Here is a 14,637-nt window from a genome sequence, read left to right as displayed (position 1 = left end):
CTTCCTTTCCTTTGACAAAATGGGTCAAAAGAAGGACTTGACAGGCTCAGAAAAGTCAAAAATAGTGAGATATATTGCAGAGGGATGCAGCAGTCTTAAAATAGCCAAGCTTCTGAAGCGTGATCATCGAACAATCAAGCGTTTCATTCAAAATAGTCAACAGGGTCGCAAGAAGCGTGTGGAAAAACCAAGGCGCAAAATAACTGCCCGTGAACTGAGAAAAGTCAAGCGTGCAGCTGCCAAGATGGCACTTGCCACCAGTTTGGCCATATTTCAGAGCTGCAACATCACTGGAGTGCCCAAAAGCACAAGGTGTGCAATACTCAGAGACATGGCCAAGGTAAGAAAGGCAGAAAGTCGACCACCACTGAACAAGACACACAAGCTGAAACGTCAAGACTGGGCCAAGAAATATCTCAAGACTGATTTTTCTAAGGTTTTATGGACTGATGAAATGAGAGTGAGTCTTCATGGGCCAGATGGATGGGCCCGTGGCTGGATTGGTAAAGGGCAGAGAGCTCCAGTCCGACTCAGACGCCAGCAAGGTGGAGGTGGAGTACTGGTTTGGGCTGGTATCATCAAAGATGAGCTCGTGGGGCCTTTTCGGGTTGAGGATGGAGTCAAGCTCAACTCCCAGTCCTACTGCCAGTTTCCGGAAGACACCTTCTTCAAGCAGTGGTACAGGAAGAAGTCTGCATCCTTCAAGAAAAACATGATTTTCATGCAGGACAATGCTCCATCACACGCGTCCAAGTACTCCACAGCGTGGCTGGCAAGAAAGGGTATAAAAGAAGAAAATCTAATGATATGGCCTCCTGGTTCACCTGATCTGAACCCCATTGAGAACCTGTGGTCCATCATCAAATGTGCGATTTACAAGGAGGAAAAACAGTACACCTCTCTGAACAGTGTCTGGGAGGCTGTGGTTGCTGCTGCACGCAATGTTGATGGTGAAAATTTGATCTGGTGTTTTCGGAGGTGTGAGACCCAGGCGATCACCGGAGCTCAGCGCTCATCAACCCCGGTGAGAGCAGCCTTAACTCGTCTAGTCCTTCTGCTGACTGCCGCTGCCTGGCAGAACCCCCTCCCATGACGCGAATTTGCGTCTGTTGTGTAGTGAATGTCACACGCGAATGAAGCAAATTTCACGCGCGAATGAAGCGAATTTCACGCGCGAATGAAGTGTATGAATTCAAATTGTTCACGCGTCCATCTTCGCGCGATTTATTCGCGTCATTCGCGTGCGGTGTGAACGCAGCATTACACATGCAGCTTCTTCAGTATTGGCTAATACTGAGCCTGAGGACCATTATCCCATTTTACAGCCATTACTTTCTTGTTACAAAGACGTATGTCGGCCTCAGGCCCATCCTTGAACTGAGGCCCTAATGAGGCAGCCATTCAGAATTGTAACATTAAAGCAAATCCTTTTGGTAGATCTTAATAGTGAAGTTCCCTTAGCTAGAAGGCTGCATCCACCTCACCCCCACACAGTTCTGATTGACCTGGGACCAGTCCACAGTCCTCATGGGCCTTCAAGGCTCTCCATTTAAGCTGCCACCGATGGCCAAAACTGCCCTCCCACTGGCTTTAGCATTGGTCAAGACAGTTGGCGACCTGCAGACACTCAAGGTGAGCACATCTTGTCTTGAGTTTGAGCCAAATGACTGTAAGATCAACTTTAAAAGGTGCTCTCTACTCCATTCAGGGCACAGGTCATAACACTCTGGTCTCCCTGCTTTGGAGGATGAACAGTCCTTACACCTACTCTGCCTAGTCCGGGCCCTCAGAGTATATGTTGAGTGCTCTAGACAATTTTGGCTATCAGATCAGCCTTTTTTTTGCTTTGGAGGCTGCACTAAAGGGCTGCCAATTATGAAGCAAAGATAGATAATCTATCATGATAGATAGTGGATGCAATAGTGCTGGCCTATGCTTCCTTGGGCTTGCAATTTCCTATTGGAGTGTGGGCTCACTCGACTAGGGGAATGGCCTCCTTCTGGGCATGGTCGAGCAGAGTGTCCATTGGTGGTTCTCACTGTCTACCTTTGCCACGTTCTATAGATTGGATGTCCCTGCCTTTCAGCATGGATCTTATCTGCTTAAGCAGTCTATAACCTCTATTGGTTAGCTGGCTGTGCTAGTACGCTTGCAGTCAAGTCATCGCTTGCTGCTCTTCAGTCGAAAGATTCTGATGAAATGCCATTTGTATGCGCAAGTGCACACACCGACACAATGCTTGTTCCAGCTATCTCAGAGAACCAAGGTAATGTTAGTAACTGAAACGTTTACAAACACATTTGAACAAACGGATTTCCTGGAAAGAATCAAACTTTCCAAAGCAGAGAGAAGACAGATTAGGACAAACCAATTTACTATACTGAATCTGATTTTTTAGAGTTTTATGAGAGGACCAGTTAGAACAATCTGACTGCTAGAATGAATTTGACTTTCAAAATCTAACAGAGAGAGCACCAAGTGTTTGTTTACAGCAGATGGTTACATGCAATACAAATGTGACAATGATGGGTTTGTGCAACAGCACTAATTGTAGCTTAAAGGCACAATATGTAATGTTTCAGCATTAAAAATATAAAAGATCACTATATCTATGTTATATATTTTTTAAAGTTGTGTGTTTACATTATCCCGACAGTTCCAATTAACTTCTAAATCCAGAGAAATTAATATTTTAATTCGAAGACACGGACCGTGTCTTTATTTCCGTTATGTCGCCCGTCTTTCACGTCATATCCACGTTTGCGTCTTGCTTCCTGCGGAACTCGGCGGAACCGCCAAACTCAAAGAGGAACACTGACAGTATAAGGGGAACACCCGTATAAAAAAGTCTGTATGATAATGGATCATGACTACTCTTTGCCTGTACGTTTTGCCAGCTCAACAAAGCGCAAACGTACGGGTGAAAAAAAATGACCCGAGAAGATTCAGCTAACATAATAATCATATAATCATAACATGCTGTATGTTTGCATATTGCATAGCGATCTTGACCACATTGAGACGCGTTTAGCTGAATACGTATAACGTTACATTTTGTATTGCATCGGCTTTTCAAACAGGCGGATTCTGTGTTTTTGGAGACTGAAACTGAGACTTTTTAAAACTGATTCAAAAGTATATTTCTATCTGTATATTTGGTGACACGATGATGTCATGTGTAAAACGCAGATGGACTAGCTATTATTGGTTTTATTTGTAGCTGGAGAAAGTAACGTTAGCTTCATAAGGTAATATGCCACTATCTTGGTCAATTAATATAAGGTGACCGTCACTTTTTATCATATGTTAATACTAGCTACATATAATATCGATTTAATAATGATCTACTTATTCATATATCTCTGAGTTCCAAAATAAATGTTTATTAGAATGATTGATGAATGTGGGGAGCGACACAGCGCGTGTTCCAATGAACAACGTATTGCTGGTCCTGGTTCTCTCATTTACTATGTTTTATGTTGGTAATGATAAACTAAATTGAAATTTATTTCCTTATTGAACAGTTGATATACAGAATGTTCGACAATCGCGGATGCCATGTCAACATATCTATAATTTGAGTAACTCAAATTATGATGCACGGTTAATATGTCAACATAGCCTACCAACTTATAGGTATGTTGACATAGCGACCGCCCGCACAACATTCTGTCTCACACATTAGCTAATGTTACTGATAAGTTTGTTAAGTAACGGTAGCTCGCTGCTATTTCATTAGATTGACATTATATAAAGTGAAAAGCCGTAACTAAACTTAACAATAATAGAGATGTAATATAACAATTACCTTGTCAGTGAACATGTTTTCTGCTGGAGATGCCAGATTCGCTGGTTGACAGTGGCAATAATGACAACAACTCCCATGAGCACACGCACTTTCCCGACGTCATCAATGTACGTCTGTTGTTATTATTTTGAAGGAGTGACCCCTAGTGGCCAAAAGTTGCATACTGCACGTTTAAATTTGCTTTTAAGTGGCTGGAGTATCACTGTAATTATATTAAAGGGTTCGTTCCCCCTAAAATAAAAATTCTGTCATTAATTACTAACCCTGATGCCGTTCCAAACCCGTAAGACCTTTGTGGTGCTCACATGTACAGCCAATGTTAATCCGGCATTGTGATGTAGAATTCGGAAGCCCTGCACTGTATTTACTGTCAACAGCGTAGGAGACTGACACAGACAAGAATAATTTGTTGAATAAAGTTTTATTTTTTATTTTTTTGCCCACAGAAAGTATTCTCATCATTTCATAAATTAAGGTTGAACCACTGTAGTCACATGAACTATCTTAACAGTGTCTTTGCTACCTTTTTTGACCACCAGTGGTAATTTCATCAAAAATATTTAAATTTGTGTTACGATGATGAATGAAGGCTTTATGGGTTTGGAAGGACATGAGCATAATTAATTAAAGGATTTTTGGGTGAACTAACCCTTTACGGATGTCACATATTCATATACCTCTTTTTTAATGCCAGTGTCACCATATGCAGAAAACATTTGTTATTGTTACTGTCAGAGAAAGAATCACTCTAAATGATGACGATGAACATCTCGATTGAGGTCATTTGACTGAAAGCTGGTTTTAACTCTCAGCAGAGACAGCACAGGAAGAGAAGATTCGTCAGCTAACTCAAGCGGTTCAGGATCAGGCCTTTGAGGTTCAGCAGCACTGGGAGCGGTTCAGTGCTCAGGCTTCCAGCTGGCAGCACCAGGTTGACTGGGCTCTGGGGAAACTTCAGGACCTCCAGGATGCCATGAACCATCTGGAGCTCGGCCTGCTTGAGATGGAGAACGAAAACTGGCACTCTGAGGAACGCAGCATGGTCAACTGTGTGCTGGAGAATGAGGACAATATTGTGAGTTCAAACAGATACATTAGAGTAGTCAAGTACAATAAGGCCCCCTTAGTTAAAGCAATAAAGGAAATTAACTAACAATTGAGAAATTCAATGTTACAGTATTTATTCATCTTTGTTAACATAATTAATCAAATGCTATTCATGTCAGGTCATGTCCATTAAATAACATTAACAGATACAACTTTTGATTTTCTAATGTATTAGAAAATGCTGGCATTACATTAAGATTAATAAACTATTTACAAGTTAACTAATATAGTTAGTTAGTTATAAAACAGTAGCCTATACCTTTTCTATTCTAGGTTTCAGAATTGTTTAAAAAAAAATGTCTTAATGCCTAAGTTCTAGTTAAAACTATACAATTCTAGATTAAATTTGTTTTAAAAACAGGCAAAACAGTGGTAATTTATGTTAATTAACAACTTGTTGGTTATTCAACATAAAATGATCACATACCACTGGTACAAGCCAGATTTTTTATATATTTATTATCAGTCTTTATTATGATTTTTTTAATATAAACTCTGTTATAATTTTTTATGACATGATTTAATATGCAAGGTGTCTTTTATTGAGGATTATGTAAATGGTATGTGTCTATTTGAGAGTATTAGAAAATAGGGAAAATATATTCTTGCACTACAGATGTCAGCAAGTTCATGCTCTGGTCTTCAGTTTATCCCAGTTTGACCTCCATAGCTTCAGAACTCTATTATTAACTTGAATGTCACAAGTAGCTCATCCCTCATGTCTCATACCTCATGTGATGACCAAATATGAAATATTTGATCGAAGTTTAGCCTTGAATGGAATAAGGCAGAAATCTGGCACAGATTTTGACAGGACAAGGGCATTTCAATAAATAAGGTAACAAGACCTCTCATGTGAGTACATGCATCTGTTTGATTTAACTATCTTGCCAGGTAAGATTAGATTGAGTTTTGCATATGTGCAAGGCCATCAGACCATGCCACCTATTGGTCATACAACGTCAAATATCAGGGTCAAGATGGACACATTGATGTGGACATGACCCAATCTGAAATGCACTGATCGGTTATAACATTATGACAAATGCTTGATTGGATTGAAATCTGGGGAATTTGGACGCAAGTCAACACCTCAAACTCATTGTTGTGCTCCTCAAACAATTTCTGATTTATGGCAGGCGCATATCCTGCTGAAAGAGGCCATGCACAGCCACCAGGGAATACCGTTTTCATGAAAGGGTGTACATTGTCTGCAACAGTGCTTAAGTAGGTGGTACGTGTCAAAGTAACATCCACATGGATGGCAGAACCCAAGCTTTCCCAGCAGAACATTGCTCAAAGCATCACACTGCCTCCGCCGGCTTGACTTCTCCCCATAGTGCATCCTTGTGCCATGTGTTCCCCAGGTAAGCCACTAACACACACCCATCCACGTGATGTAAAAGAAAACATGATTCATCAGACCAGGCAACCTTCTTCCATTGCTCCGTGGTCCAGTTCTGCAGCCCCATATGTAACAAACTGCTATGCACTGTGTATTGTGACACCTTTCTATCAGAACCAGCATTAACTTATTAAGCAATTAGAGCTACAGTAGCTGGTCTGTTGATCAGACCACACGGCCTTTGCTCCACATGTGCATCAATGAGCCTTGGCCGCCCATGACCCTGTCTCCGGTTCACCACTGTTCCTTTCTTGGAGCACTTTTGATAGACACTGATCACTGCAGACCGGGAACACCCCACAAGAGCTGAAGGTTTGTCTAGCCATCACAATTTGGCCCTTGTCAAACTCACTCAAATCCTTATGCTTGCCCATTTTTCCTTCTTCTCTAACACATCAACTTTGAGGGGAAAAGGTTAACTTGCTGCCCAATATATCCCACCCACTTATATATTCCGTGATGAAGAGATAATCAATATTATTAACTTTATCTGTCAGTGGTCATAATGATATGCCTCATAGCAGTGTACATTGCTAACTTTAAGTTGTATGGATCCATTGTCATTAAATATGTACTAGTGTTATTTTAGTATCATTGAGATTAATATTTTAAGTTTACATTTTAATTTTAGTTCAAGCTTTATTTGTTTATTGTCTAGATCGTTATTTAAAATATTTTTTTATTTTAGAACATCAAACCTAATTAAAAATAGAAATGTTGCCTTTGGCATATATATATATATATATATATATATATATATATATATATATATATATATATATATACATATATATATATATATATATATATATATATATATATATATATATATATATATATATATATGTATATATATATATATATATATATATATATATATATATATATGTATATATATATATATATATATATATATATGTATATATATATATATATATATATATATATATATATATATATATATATATATATATATATATATATATATATATATATATATATATATGTATATATATATATATATATATATATATATATATATATATATATATTTCAAGTAACAAAAAAATATTTTTCATGGATTTTGTGTATTTTAAGTTAACTAAATCTCAGTCATTTGCACATTAAAGGTAAATTTCTATTATTATTTTAGACTTTTTCTAGTAAGAATATTTCTTACTAGCCCACATAATAGTTATAAAGATGCCAATTTGAGCAGGCTGGCATCCTTCACTAACCTGTTAATAAGATGCATTCGAACCCCATCGTTGACCTTGAAGAATCGATCATTTTTAATCTCGCCTTAGAATCACTCAGACCACACAGAGTCCAGTTTGTTTTTGATTGCTCCTTTGTCCCGCGGCTTGAAGAGTGTGTGACTGTCATGTTGTTTTGAGGATCCTGTGGGCAGAAATATTGACCTTTCATATCGACCTGGGCAGCTGGAGAACATAGATAATTAATCTGCTACCCGTCCAATGACGCTCTTGGGCCTTGTTTCACTAACACCACCCATCAAACCACAGTCAGACAGCTGCTAGCTAATTCATTTTTGGAGCTCAAACAACAATATTTGTCACCCCAAGTGAGTATCTTGGGATTTCATGTAATAGTTATATTAATATAACTGAAAGAGTTGCACCATTTCTGCTTTTGGGATATGGCATTGTGGCAAGATGAGAAGGACACTCATTATATTTTGGCAGAAATGTGTCTCCACAGGCTCTTGAAGACAGACATGTTGGATAATGAGCGTCTGGTCATTTCAGAAGTGAAGTACCAGAAGCTTCTTTTTCAGCATATCCCAGAACAATGTCTTTATTTTTCTACAGACTGCCCCCTGCTTAGTCTTCTCTTTGGATGAAAAAGCCTTTAAAGCTCTGTAATTTCCCTCTGATCTGAGCTACCATTATGTCTCGGTTGGGGAGGTCTATTTCCATCAGTGCATTATGGTCAGATAGCACAGTAAGATGTTAGGCATCATTTTTTTATCTTGCCATCTGTTGTAGTCAAATTCTTTCAATCTTGATTGCTTGAGAACATTTTCCTTTTTTAAATCTTTTCAGGGGACTATAGGTAATCAGCATCGGATGCAATGCTCCCTAATGGATAAGAGACACTTGTCCCATAACTTCTTGTCTGGTAAGTTGGGCACAATATTTTTTAAAGGGGTCATGAATTGAGAAATCAAGAAATCGAGAAATTTTCGTTTAGCCATTGATATATAAAAGTTCATTGTGATATAAGAATATCCTGTATGTTTTGGAGCTGATAACTTCCTTGATAGTCAAAGAAAAGCTTTTACCGACACCAGGCCCATCAAACACTCAATCTCAGAATGTGCCAGGTTGTGATGTCAGAGTGTGGTGAAATGCTGCCTCAACATATGAAGAAGAACACCTGATTCTGTAGCCCCGCCCTCCGACTTGTGCAAGAAATAACATGGGCCTCCGTAGAGCTAAACAGATCGCTCTCCTGAGCAATAACATGCCGAAAAGATAGCAAGATATTGCGTTGTGCTTGCGTTGTGATGTGGAAGAACACAGTCACTGCAAAAGCTGTGGGTGTGTGTGTGTGTGTGTGTGTGTGTTAGTGATGCACAATTTGTGGTTATATCCACTGATCAGTTGGGCCAAGTAATAAAAAATAACATTCCAATTAATTGTGGGTGGATCAGAGATAAATCATTGTGTTTGTTTGATAAAGACATTTTGCGAGCCTGTGAGAGAATCATTTCATTTGCCGTTATCCCACACGCTTTCAAAACAATTCCTCACGTGTACTCGTGGAAGAGACAGAGCTCATTATAATTTACAAAGCTTATCAAATCATAGAAGTGGGCATTTACTTCCAAGTGGGCATTTACTTCCAGTGCGGCACACCCATAAAAACCTTTATGATTCATTATGATGTTTTTGAATGTAAAAACGATGCAAATCATAAGTTGACCTCAGACAACAGTATAACATTAAAAAGCTAGTTCATTACCCCTTTAAACAATTTTCAGCATTCCCATAATAATTTGAAATGCAAAAGTTATGATTTCCAGGCCTGTGAAACTACTGTACACTACCATTCAAATGTTTGGGTCAGTCAGACTTCAGTTCAGTAAGCATACATTCATTGATCAAAATAATTTTACATTGTTAATGGAGTTATTTTTAACTTGTAATTAATCAAATAATCCTGAAAAAAATGTATCACGCTTTCCACAAAAATAATAGGCAGCTGTTTTCAACACTGATAATAAGAAATGTTTCTTATAGCGAATCAGCACATTAGAATGATTTCTGAAGGATCATGACTGGAGACTGGAGTAAGGATGCTGCTTTGATCACAAGACAAGTTATTTGAAATTTTAATATTTCACAATACTGATAAAAATAAATGCTGTCTTTCTGAGCTTAAGAGACTTCTTTCAAAAACAAAAACAATCTACCCACCTCAAACATTTGAAATGTAGTGTATCGTTCAGTTAGCCTAGAAATCTAGACGCACCCTAGCGGCAGCAAATCTAATCTGCCACGAGTGTCTAGCATAGGAGTATCCTACCCTAATGTGTGGCGACGAGATGCAGTGCTCGTTCCCTCTCAGGGAACAAGGGTTATATACATAACCCGAGACGTTCCCTATATCGAGGGAACTTCACACTGCGTCGAAACGACGAATTGGGGAACGAGTACCCACTAGGCCACACCAAGGGTACGCCTGCCCTAATGTGAAGCTGGAAACCAGGCACAATTAGGACTGGAGCACCTTAGCGCCCGGAGTCGCAGGGACGTGAAGACTGTAAAACCGTATAAATGTGTGCTGAGTGGCTCAACCAGCCGCCTCACAAATATACTGCATTAGAATGCCAGAAAGAAGCGCCACCGAAGAGGCCATGCCCCTGGTGGAGTGTGCCCTAATGGCTATAGGTGAAGGCAAACCGCGCACCTGATATGCCGAGGCAATAGCCTGCACTATCCAGTTACTAATAGTGGGAGTAGCTGCAGGCAATCCCTTCTTAGGCGGACCAAAACACACTAACAGCTGTTCAGATTTTTTCCACTGTGCTGACCTCTCTAGATATATTCTTAGAGCCCTAACGAGGCACAAGAGAAAAAGTCTCCCTTCTTCCGCCGTCACATGAGGCGGAGGATGGAAAGCCTGTAGTACTAAAGACCTGACCACATACGAGGGCACTTTAGGCACATAGCCCAGCCTTGGGTGCAGGATAGCTTTTACTCCTCCGGGGGCAAACTCCAGGCAAGTCGGCGTAACTGCCAAGGCCTGAAGGTCCCCCACTCTCCTCAGACATGAGATAGCAAGAAGGAACGCCACCTTAAGGGTCAGATATTTAGGATCAACTGTTTTAAGTGGCTCGAAGGGGGCCTCAGCCAAACCTTCAAGAACCACCGCCAGATCCCAGGAAGGAACCCTGGTCCGAACTACAGCCCTCATCCTCCTAGCCCCTTGGAGGAACCGTACAACCAACTGGTGCCTACCCAGCGGCCCATCACCCAAAGGAGTGTTGAAAGCCCCAATGGCAGCCACGTAGACCTTGAGTGTGGACGGGGTTAGCCCTGCAGAGAAACGATTTTGGAGGAACTCCAGCACTGAAGCCACCGGGCAGTTAACTGGGTCCACCTCACGTTCCCTACACCAAGTGACGAACACATTCTACTTGAGGCTGTACAATCTCCTAGTTGAGGGAGCCCTGGAGCTGAGTAAGGTCTCTATTACATCTGCTGGTAGTCCAGCCTCCTGGTACCTGGCCCCTGACCCCTCAGGCACCAGACCCACAGGTTCCATATTTCTGGCCGGGGGTGGAATATTGTGCCCCCTGCCTGTGACAGAAGGTCCCTCCTCAGAGGGGGGACCCACCAGCAGAGCTACGATATCTAAGAAACCATACTCGAGTCGGCCAACGAGGAGCTACCAGAAGAAGACTGACTCCCTGCTGCCGAACTCTCTCCAGGACCCCGGGGAGCAGAGCGATAGGGGGAAATGCATACAGACGCAGCCTCGGCCACGTCTGTACCATGGCGTCCAACCCCAGTGGGGCTGGATGAGTGAGGGAAAACCACAGTGGACAGTGGGACGTCTCTCGAGACGCAAAGAGATCCACTTCCACTGGGCCGTACCTTTCGCATATCAACTTCACCACCTCCGGGTGGAGCCGCCATTCCCCGGGCCTCAGCCCCTGCCTCGACAGTATGTCTGCCCCCTGATTTTGTATTCCCGGGATGTACATTGCCCTGAGGGAAAAAAATTACTCTTGTGACCAAAGGAGGATGAGATGCGCCAGTCTGCACAGAGGGCGCGACCTCAACCCCCCTTGGCGGTTCAGGTATGCCACGACTGCCATATTGTCAGTGCGGACCAGAACGTGGTGTCCGCGGAGATCCGGGAAAAAACTCCTCAGAGCTTTGTAGACTGCCATCATCTCCAGACAATTTATGTGCCAGGAGGAATGATGGTCCTCCCTCGGACCTCTCGCAAAGCGGCCTTCCATGACCGCGCCCCAACCAATGAGGGATGCATCTGTTGAAACGGTCTTCCGGCAACATGATGCTCCCAGCACTGGTCCCTGGGACAGAAACCAGATTTTCTTCCATATGACTAGAGCCCGAAGGCATTTGCACGTAACTCTGATCATACGAAAAGGGTTCGCCCTGGGGGAGAACCCCCTGGTCTTTAACCACCACTGCAAGGCCCTCATGTGCAACAGGCCGAAGGGAATAACGTTGGACGCTGCCGCTAGGTGCCCTAACATTCTTTGAAAGTGCTTTACAGTGATATTCTGGCCTAGCTTTATTCTTGAGACTACCGCTAGAGTGGTCTCGATTCGTGCGGGGGACAATTGTGCCCGCATCAAAATCGAGTCCCATACCACCCCCAGAAAACTCGTCTTCTGGGCCGGCTGCAACACACTCTTCTTCGTGTTGAGTCTCAGCCCCAAGCACTGGATGTGTGACAGAACTACATCTCGATGTTGAACTGCCATCTCGTACGACTGCGCCAGGATTAGCCAGTCCTCGATATAATTTAGGACATGGATGCCCTGAAGTCTCAATGGAGCCAGAGCTTCATCCATGCACTTCGTGAACGTGCGAGGGGAAAGAGCTAGACCGAACGGAAGTACACGATATTGGTACGCTTCGCCCCCGAAAGCGAACCTCAGAAACTTCCTGTGGCATGGAAGGATGGATATATGGAAATAGGCGTCTTTTAAATCTATCATGACGAACCAGTCCTCGGGCTGGATCTGACTCACGATGGTAGAGATAGTCAACATCTTGAACCTGAATCTCCTCAGAGACCGGTTCAGATACCTTAGATCTAAAATCGGCCGAAGCCTTCCATCCTTTTTTGGAACAATAAAGTACCGGCTGTAGAACCTGGCATCCCTCTCCGACATCGGAACCTTTTCTATGGCTTCCTTTGCCAGCAAGGATTTTACTTCTTGTTCCATTACCCGAACCCGCTGTGGCACCACTGCAGTCCATGTCACCCCCTTGAATTTTGGAGGGGGGTGATCGAACAGCAGTCTGTACCCTATCTCTACAGTACGCAGGACCCATGTTGATATATTCGGAAGGCATTTCCATGCGCCGAAATAATCTACTAAGGGAATCAGCCTCTCGAGGCTGACCTCGGGTGTTACTTGAATCTCGTTCCCAGCCCCCTGAAGCGGAGCCCCGGCAGAGAGCAGCTGGCAACGATTTTCGGTGTGTGGGGACAAGTGCCATCCCGTCGCAGGTCTTTTTCGAGGCGACTGGGACAGCACTTGCCCATGGGAAAACGATGTGGCCCAAAGCATCAGTGACGGCGGGATTACCACATCATTTCCTCAAGAGCGCCGCACGGAAAATAACCTCGGTTGCGTCCGCGCGGGAGGGACCGCTCTTAGAAGGTCCCGGCTAGGACCTCTTTCCAGCAGCCTGCTGAGAGCGCTGTTGCTGCTGAGAGCGCTGCCTTTGTTGCCAAGCGACGAGGGAGGAACTGTCGGAAAGCTGCCAATTGTTTTTTCGCCTCCTGGAATCTGTCAACGATGGTATTAACGGTGTCAGCGAACAGACCCGAAGGCGAAATCGGGGAGTCTAAGAGAAAGGTTTTGTCCTTCTCTTTCATCCCTGACAGATTTAACCAGAGATGTCTCTCCACAGTCACCATTGATGCCATGGAGCGGCCGTTGGCACAGGCCGTCTTCTTGGTGATGCGGAAAGACAAATCGGCAGCTTTCCGGAGCTTTAAAATATCCTCCGGTGAGGGCCCCTCTCCCTCATCTAATTCCTTAAGGAGGTCGGCCTGGTAGGCCTGCAAGATGGAAAGTGTATGCAGGGAACTACCAGCCCGCCCAGCCGCCATATATGCCCAGCCCACCAACGCGGATGTATCACGGTATGGCTTGGTGTGCAGTACCGGGGCTTTAAGGGACGATGCCAATTCGGGCGAAAGATAGCTCGCGAGAGCATCTTCCACCCGCGGCATCGTCCCATAACCAGCCTTGCGCGCCCCCAGCACGTTTGAATTATCTAGCACTGGGGGATTAGCGACACGCGCAGAATATGGCTTGTTCCAGGACCTGCACAACTCATTGTGCAGGTCTGGAAAGAATGGTAAGCCTCTGCGAGGTGTTGGAACCTGGCGTGAAAGAAAGCAACCATCCAGCCTACTGAGTGGCTGGATTTCCTGCGTTTCCTGTGGCCAATCGATGTTTAATTTTGCCACTGCACGGGTCAACACCTCTACTAGCTCCTCATTGACGGGTGGATAAATATCTTTATACACAATATTTGCGACACAATATCTTCATCCCCTGCCTCGATGTCGAACTCGTCTGGCTCCTCAGAACCAGAGAGCACGAGCATCGGACCGCCCACCCCGGGGGAAGAAGCCGCAGCACGGACTTCCACACGGGGACGACGATCATCTGAACTGATTGAGACTTGAGACTGCCGAGGCACTTTCTCAATCATCCGCTGACAAATCCATGTGAACCCCATGATCTGCGACGCCGAGCCGCCTCGGCGGCCGCGGGTCCAGAGCCACGGGGTTCACGGGGCTGACCGGCATCATTAAAAACGGCCAGCCGCGAGCGAAGCACTTTCAGTGTCAGCTTCCACAATGCTCACAAGCGGCTCCCTCGAGAGCCGCTGTGGCATGCTGAACACCTAAACAGAGAACACAGAGCGAATGTGTGTCCGCACCCGTCATAAAACGAGGGCACGGAGGCAAACACCGTCTGAACTCATCGCTCTTAGTCGCCATTTTATATACTTTCTTTGATATATAGGGACAAACAACAATAAATAGACAGACAATTTCACAC

The 14,637-nt window shown here is 43.5% G+C and overlaps 1 protein-coding gene across 1 annotated transcript in view; it reads left to right on the top strand.

The window, feature by feature from the left end:
* LOC137091571 (utrophin-like) overlaps window positions 1-14,637 on the top strand; it is a 53,080-nt gene that overhangs the window by 18,501 nt on the left and 19,942 nt on the right. Inside the window, exons 5-6 of the mRNA XM_067456120.1 lie at window positions 4,621-4,883; window positions 8,387-8,462. Coding sequence (XP_067312221.1) covers window positions 4,621-4,883; window positions 8,387-8,462 — 339 coding nt within the window. The remainder of the gene's footprint in view (window positions 1-4,620; window positions 4,884-8,386; window positions 8,463-14,637) is intronic.

Source organism: Pseudorasbora parva, chromosome 10 (genome assembly GCF_024679245.1).
Source record: "Pseudorasbora parva isolate DD20220531a chromosome 10, ASM2467924v1, whole genome shotgun sequence".
Lineage (NCBI taxonomy): Eukaryota > Metazoa > Chordata > Actinopteri > Cypriniformes > Gobionidae > Pseudorasbora > Pseudorasbora parva.
Note: the sequence above shows the minus strand (reverse complement) of the source record. Positions and strands in the feature narration are given on the sequence as shown.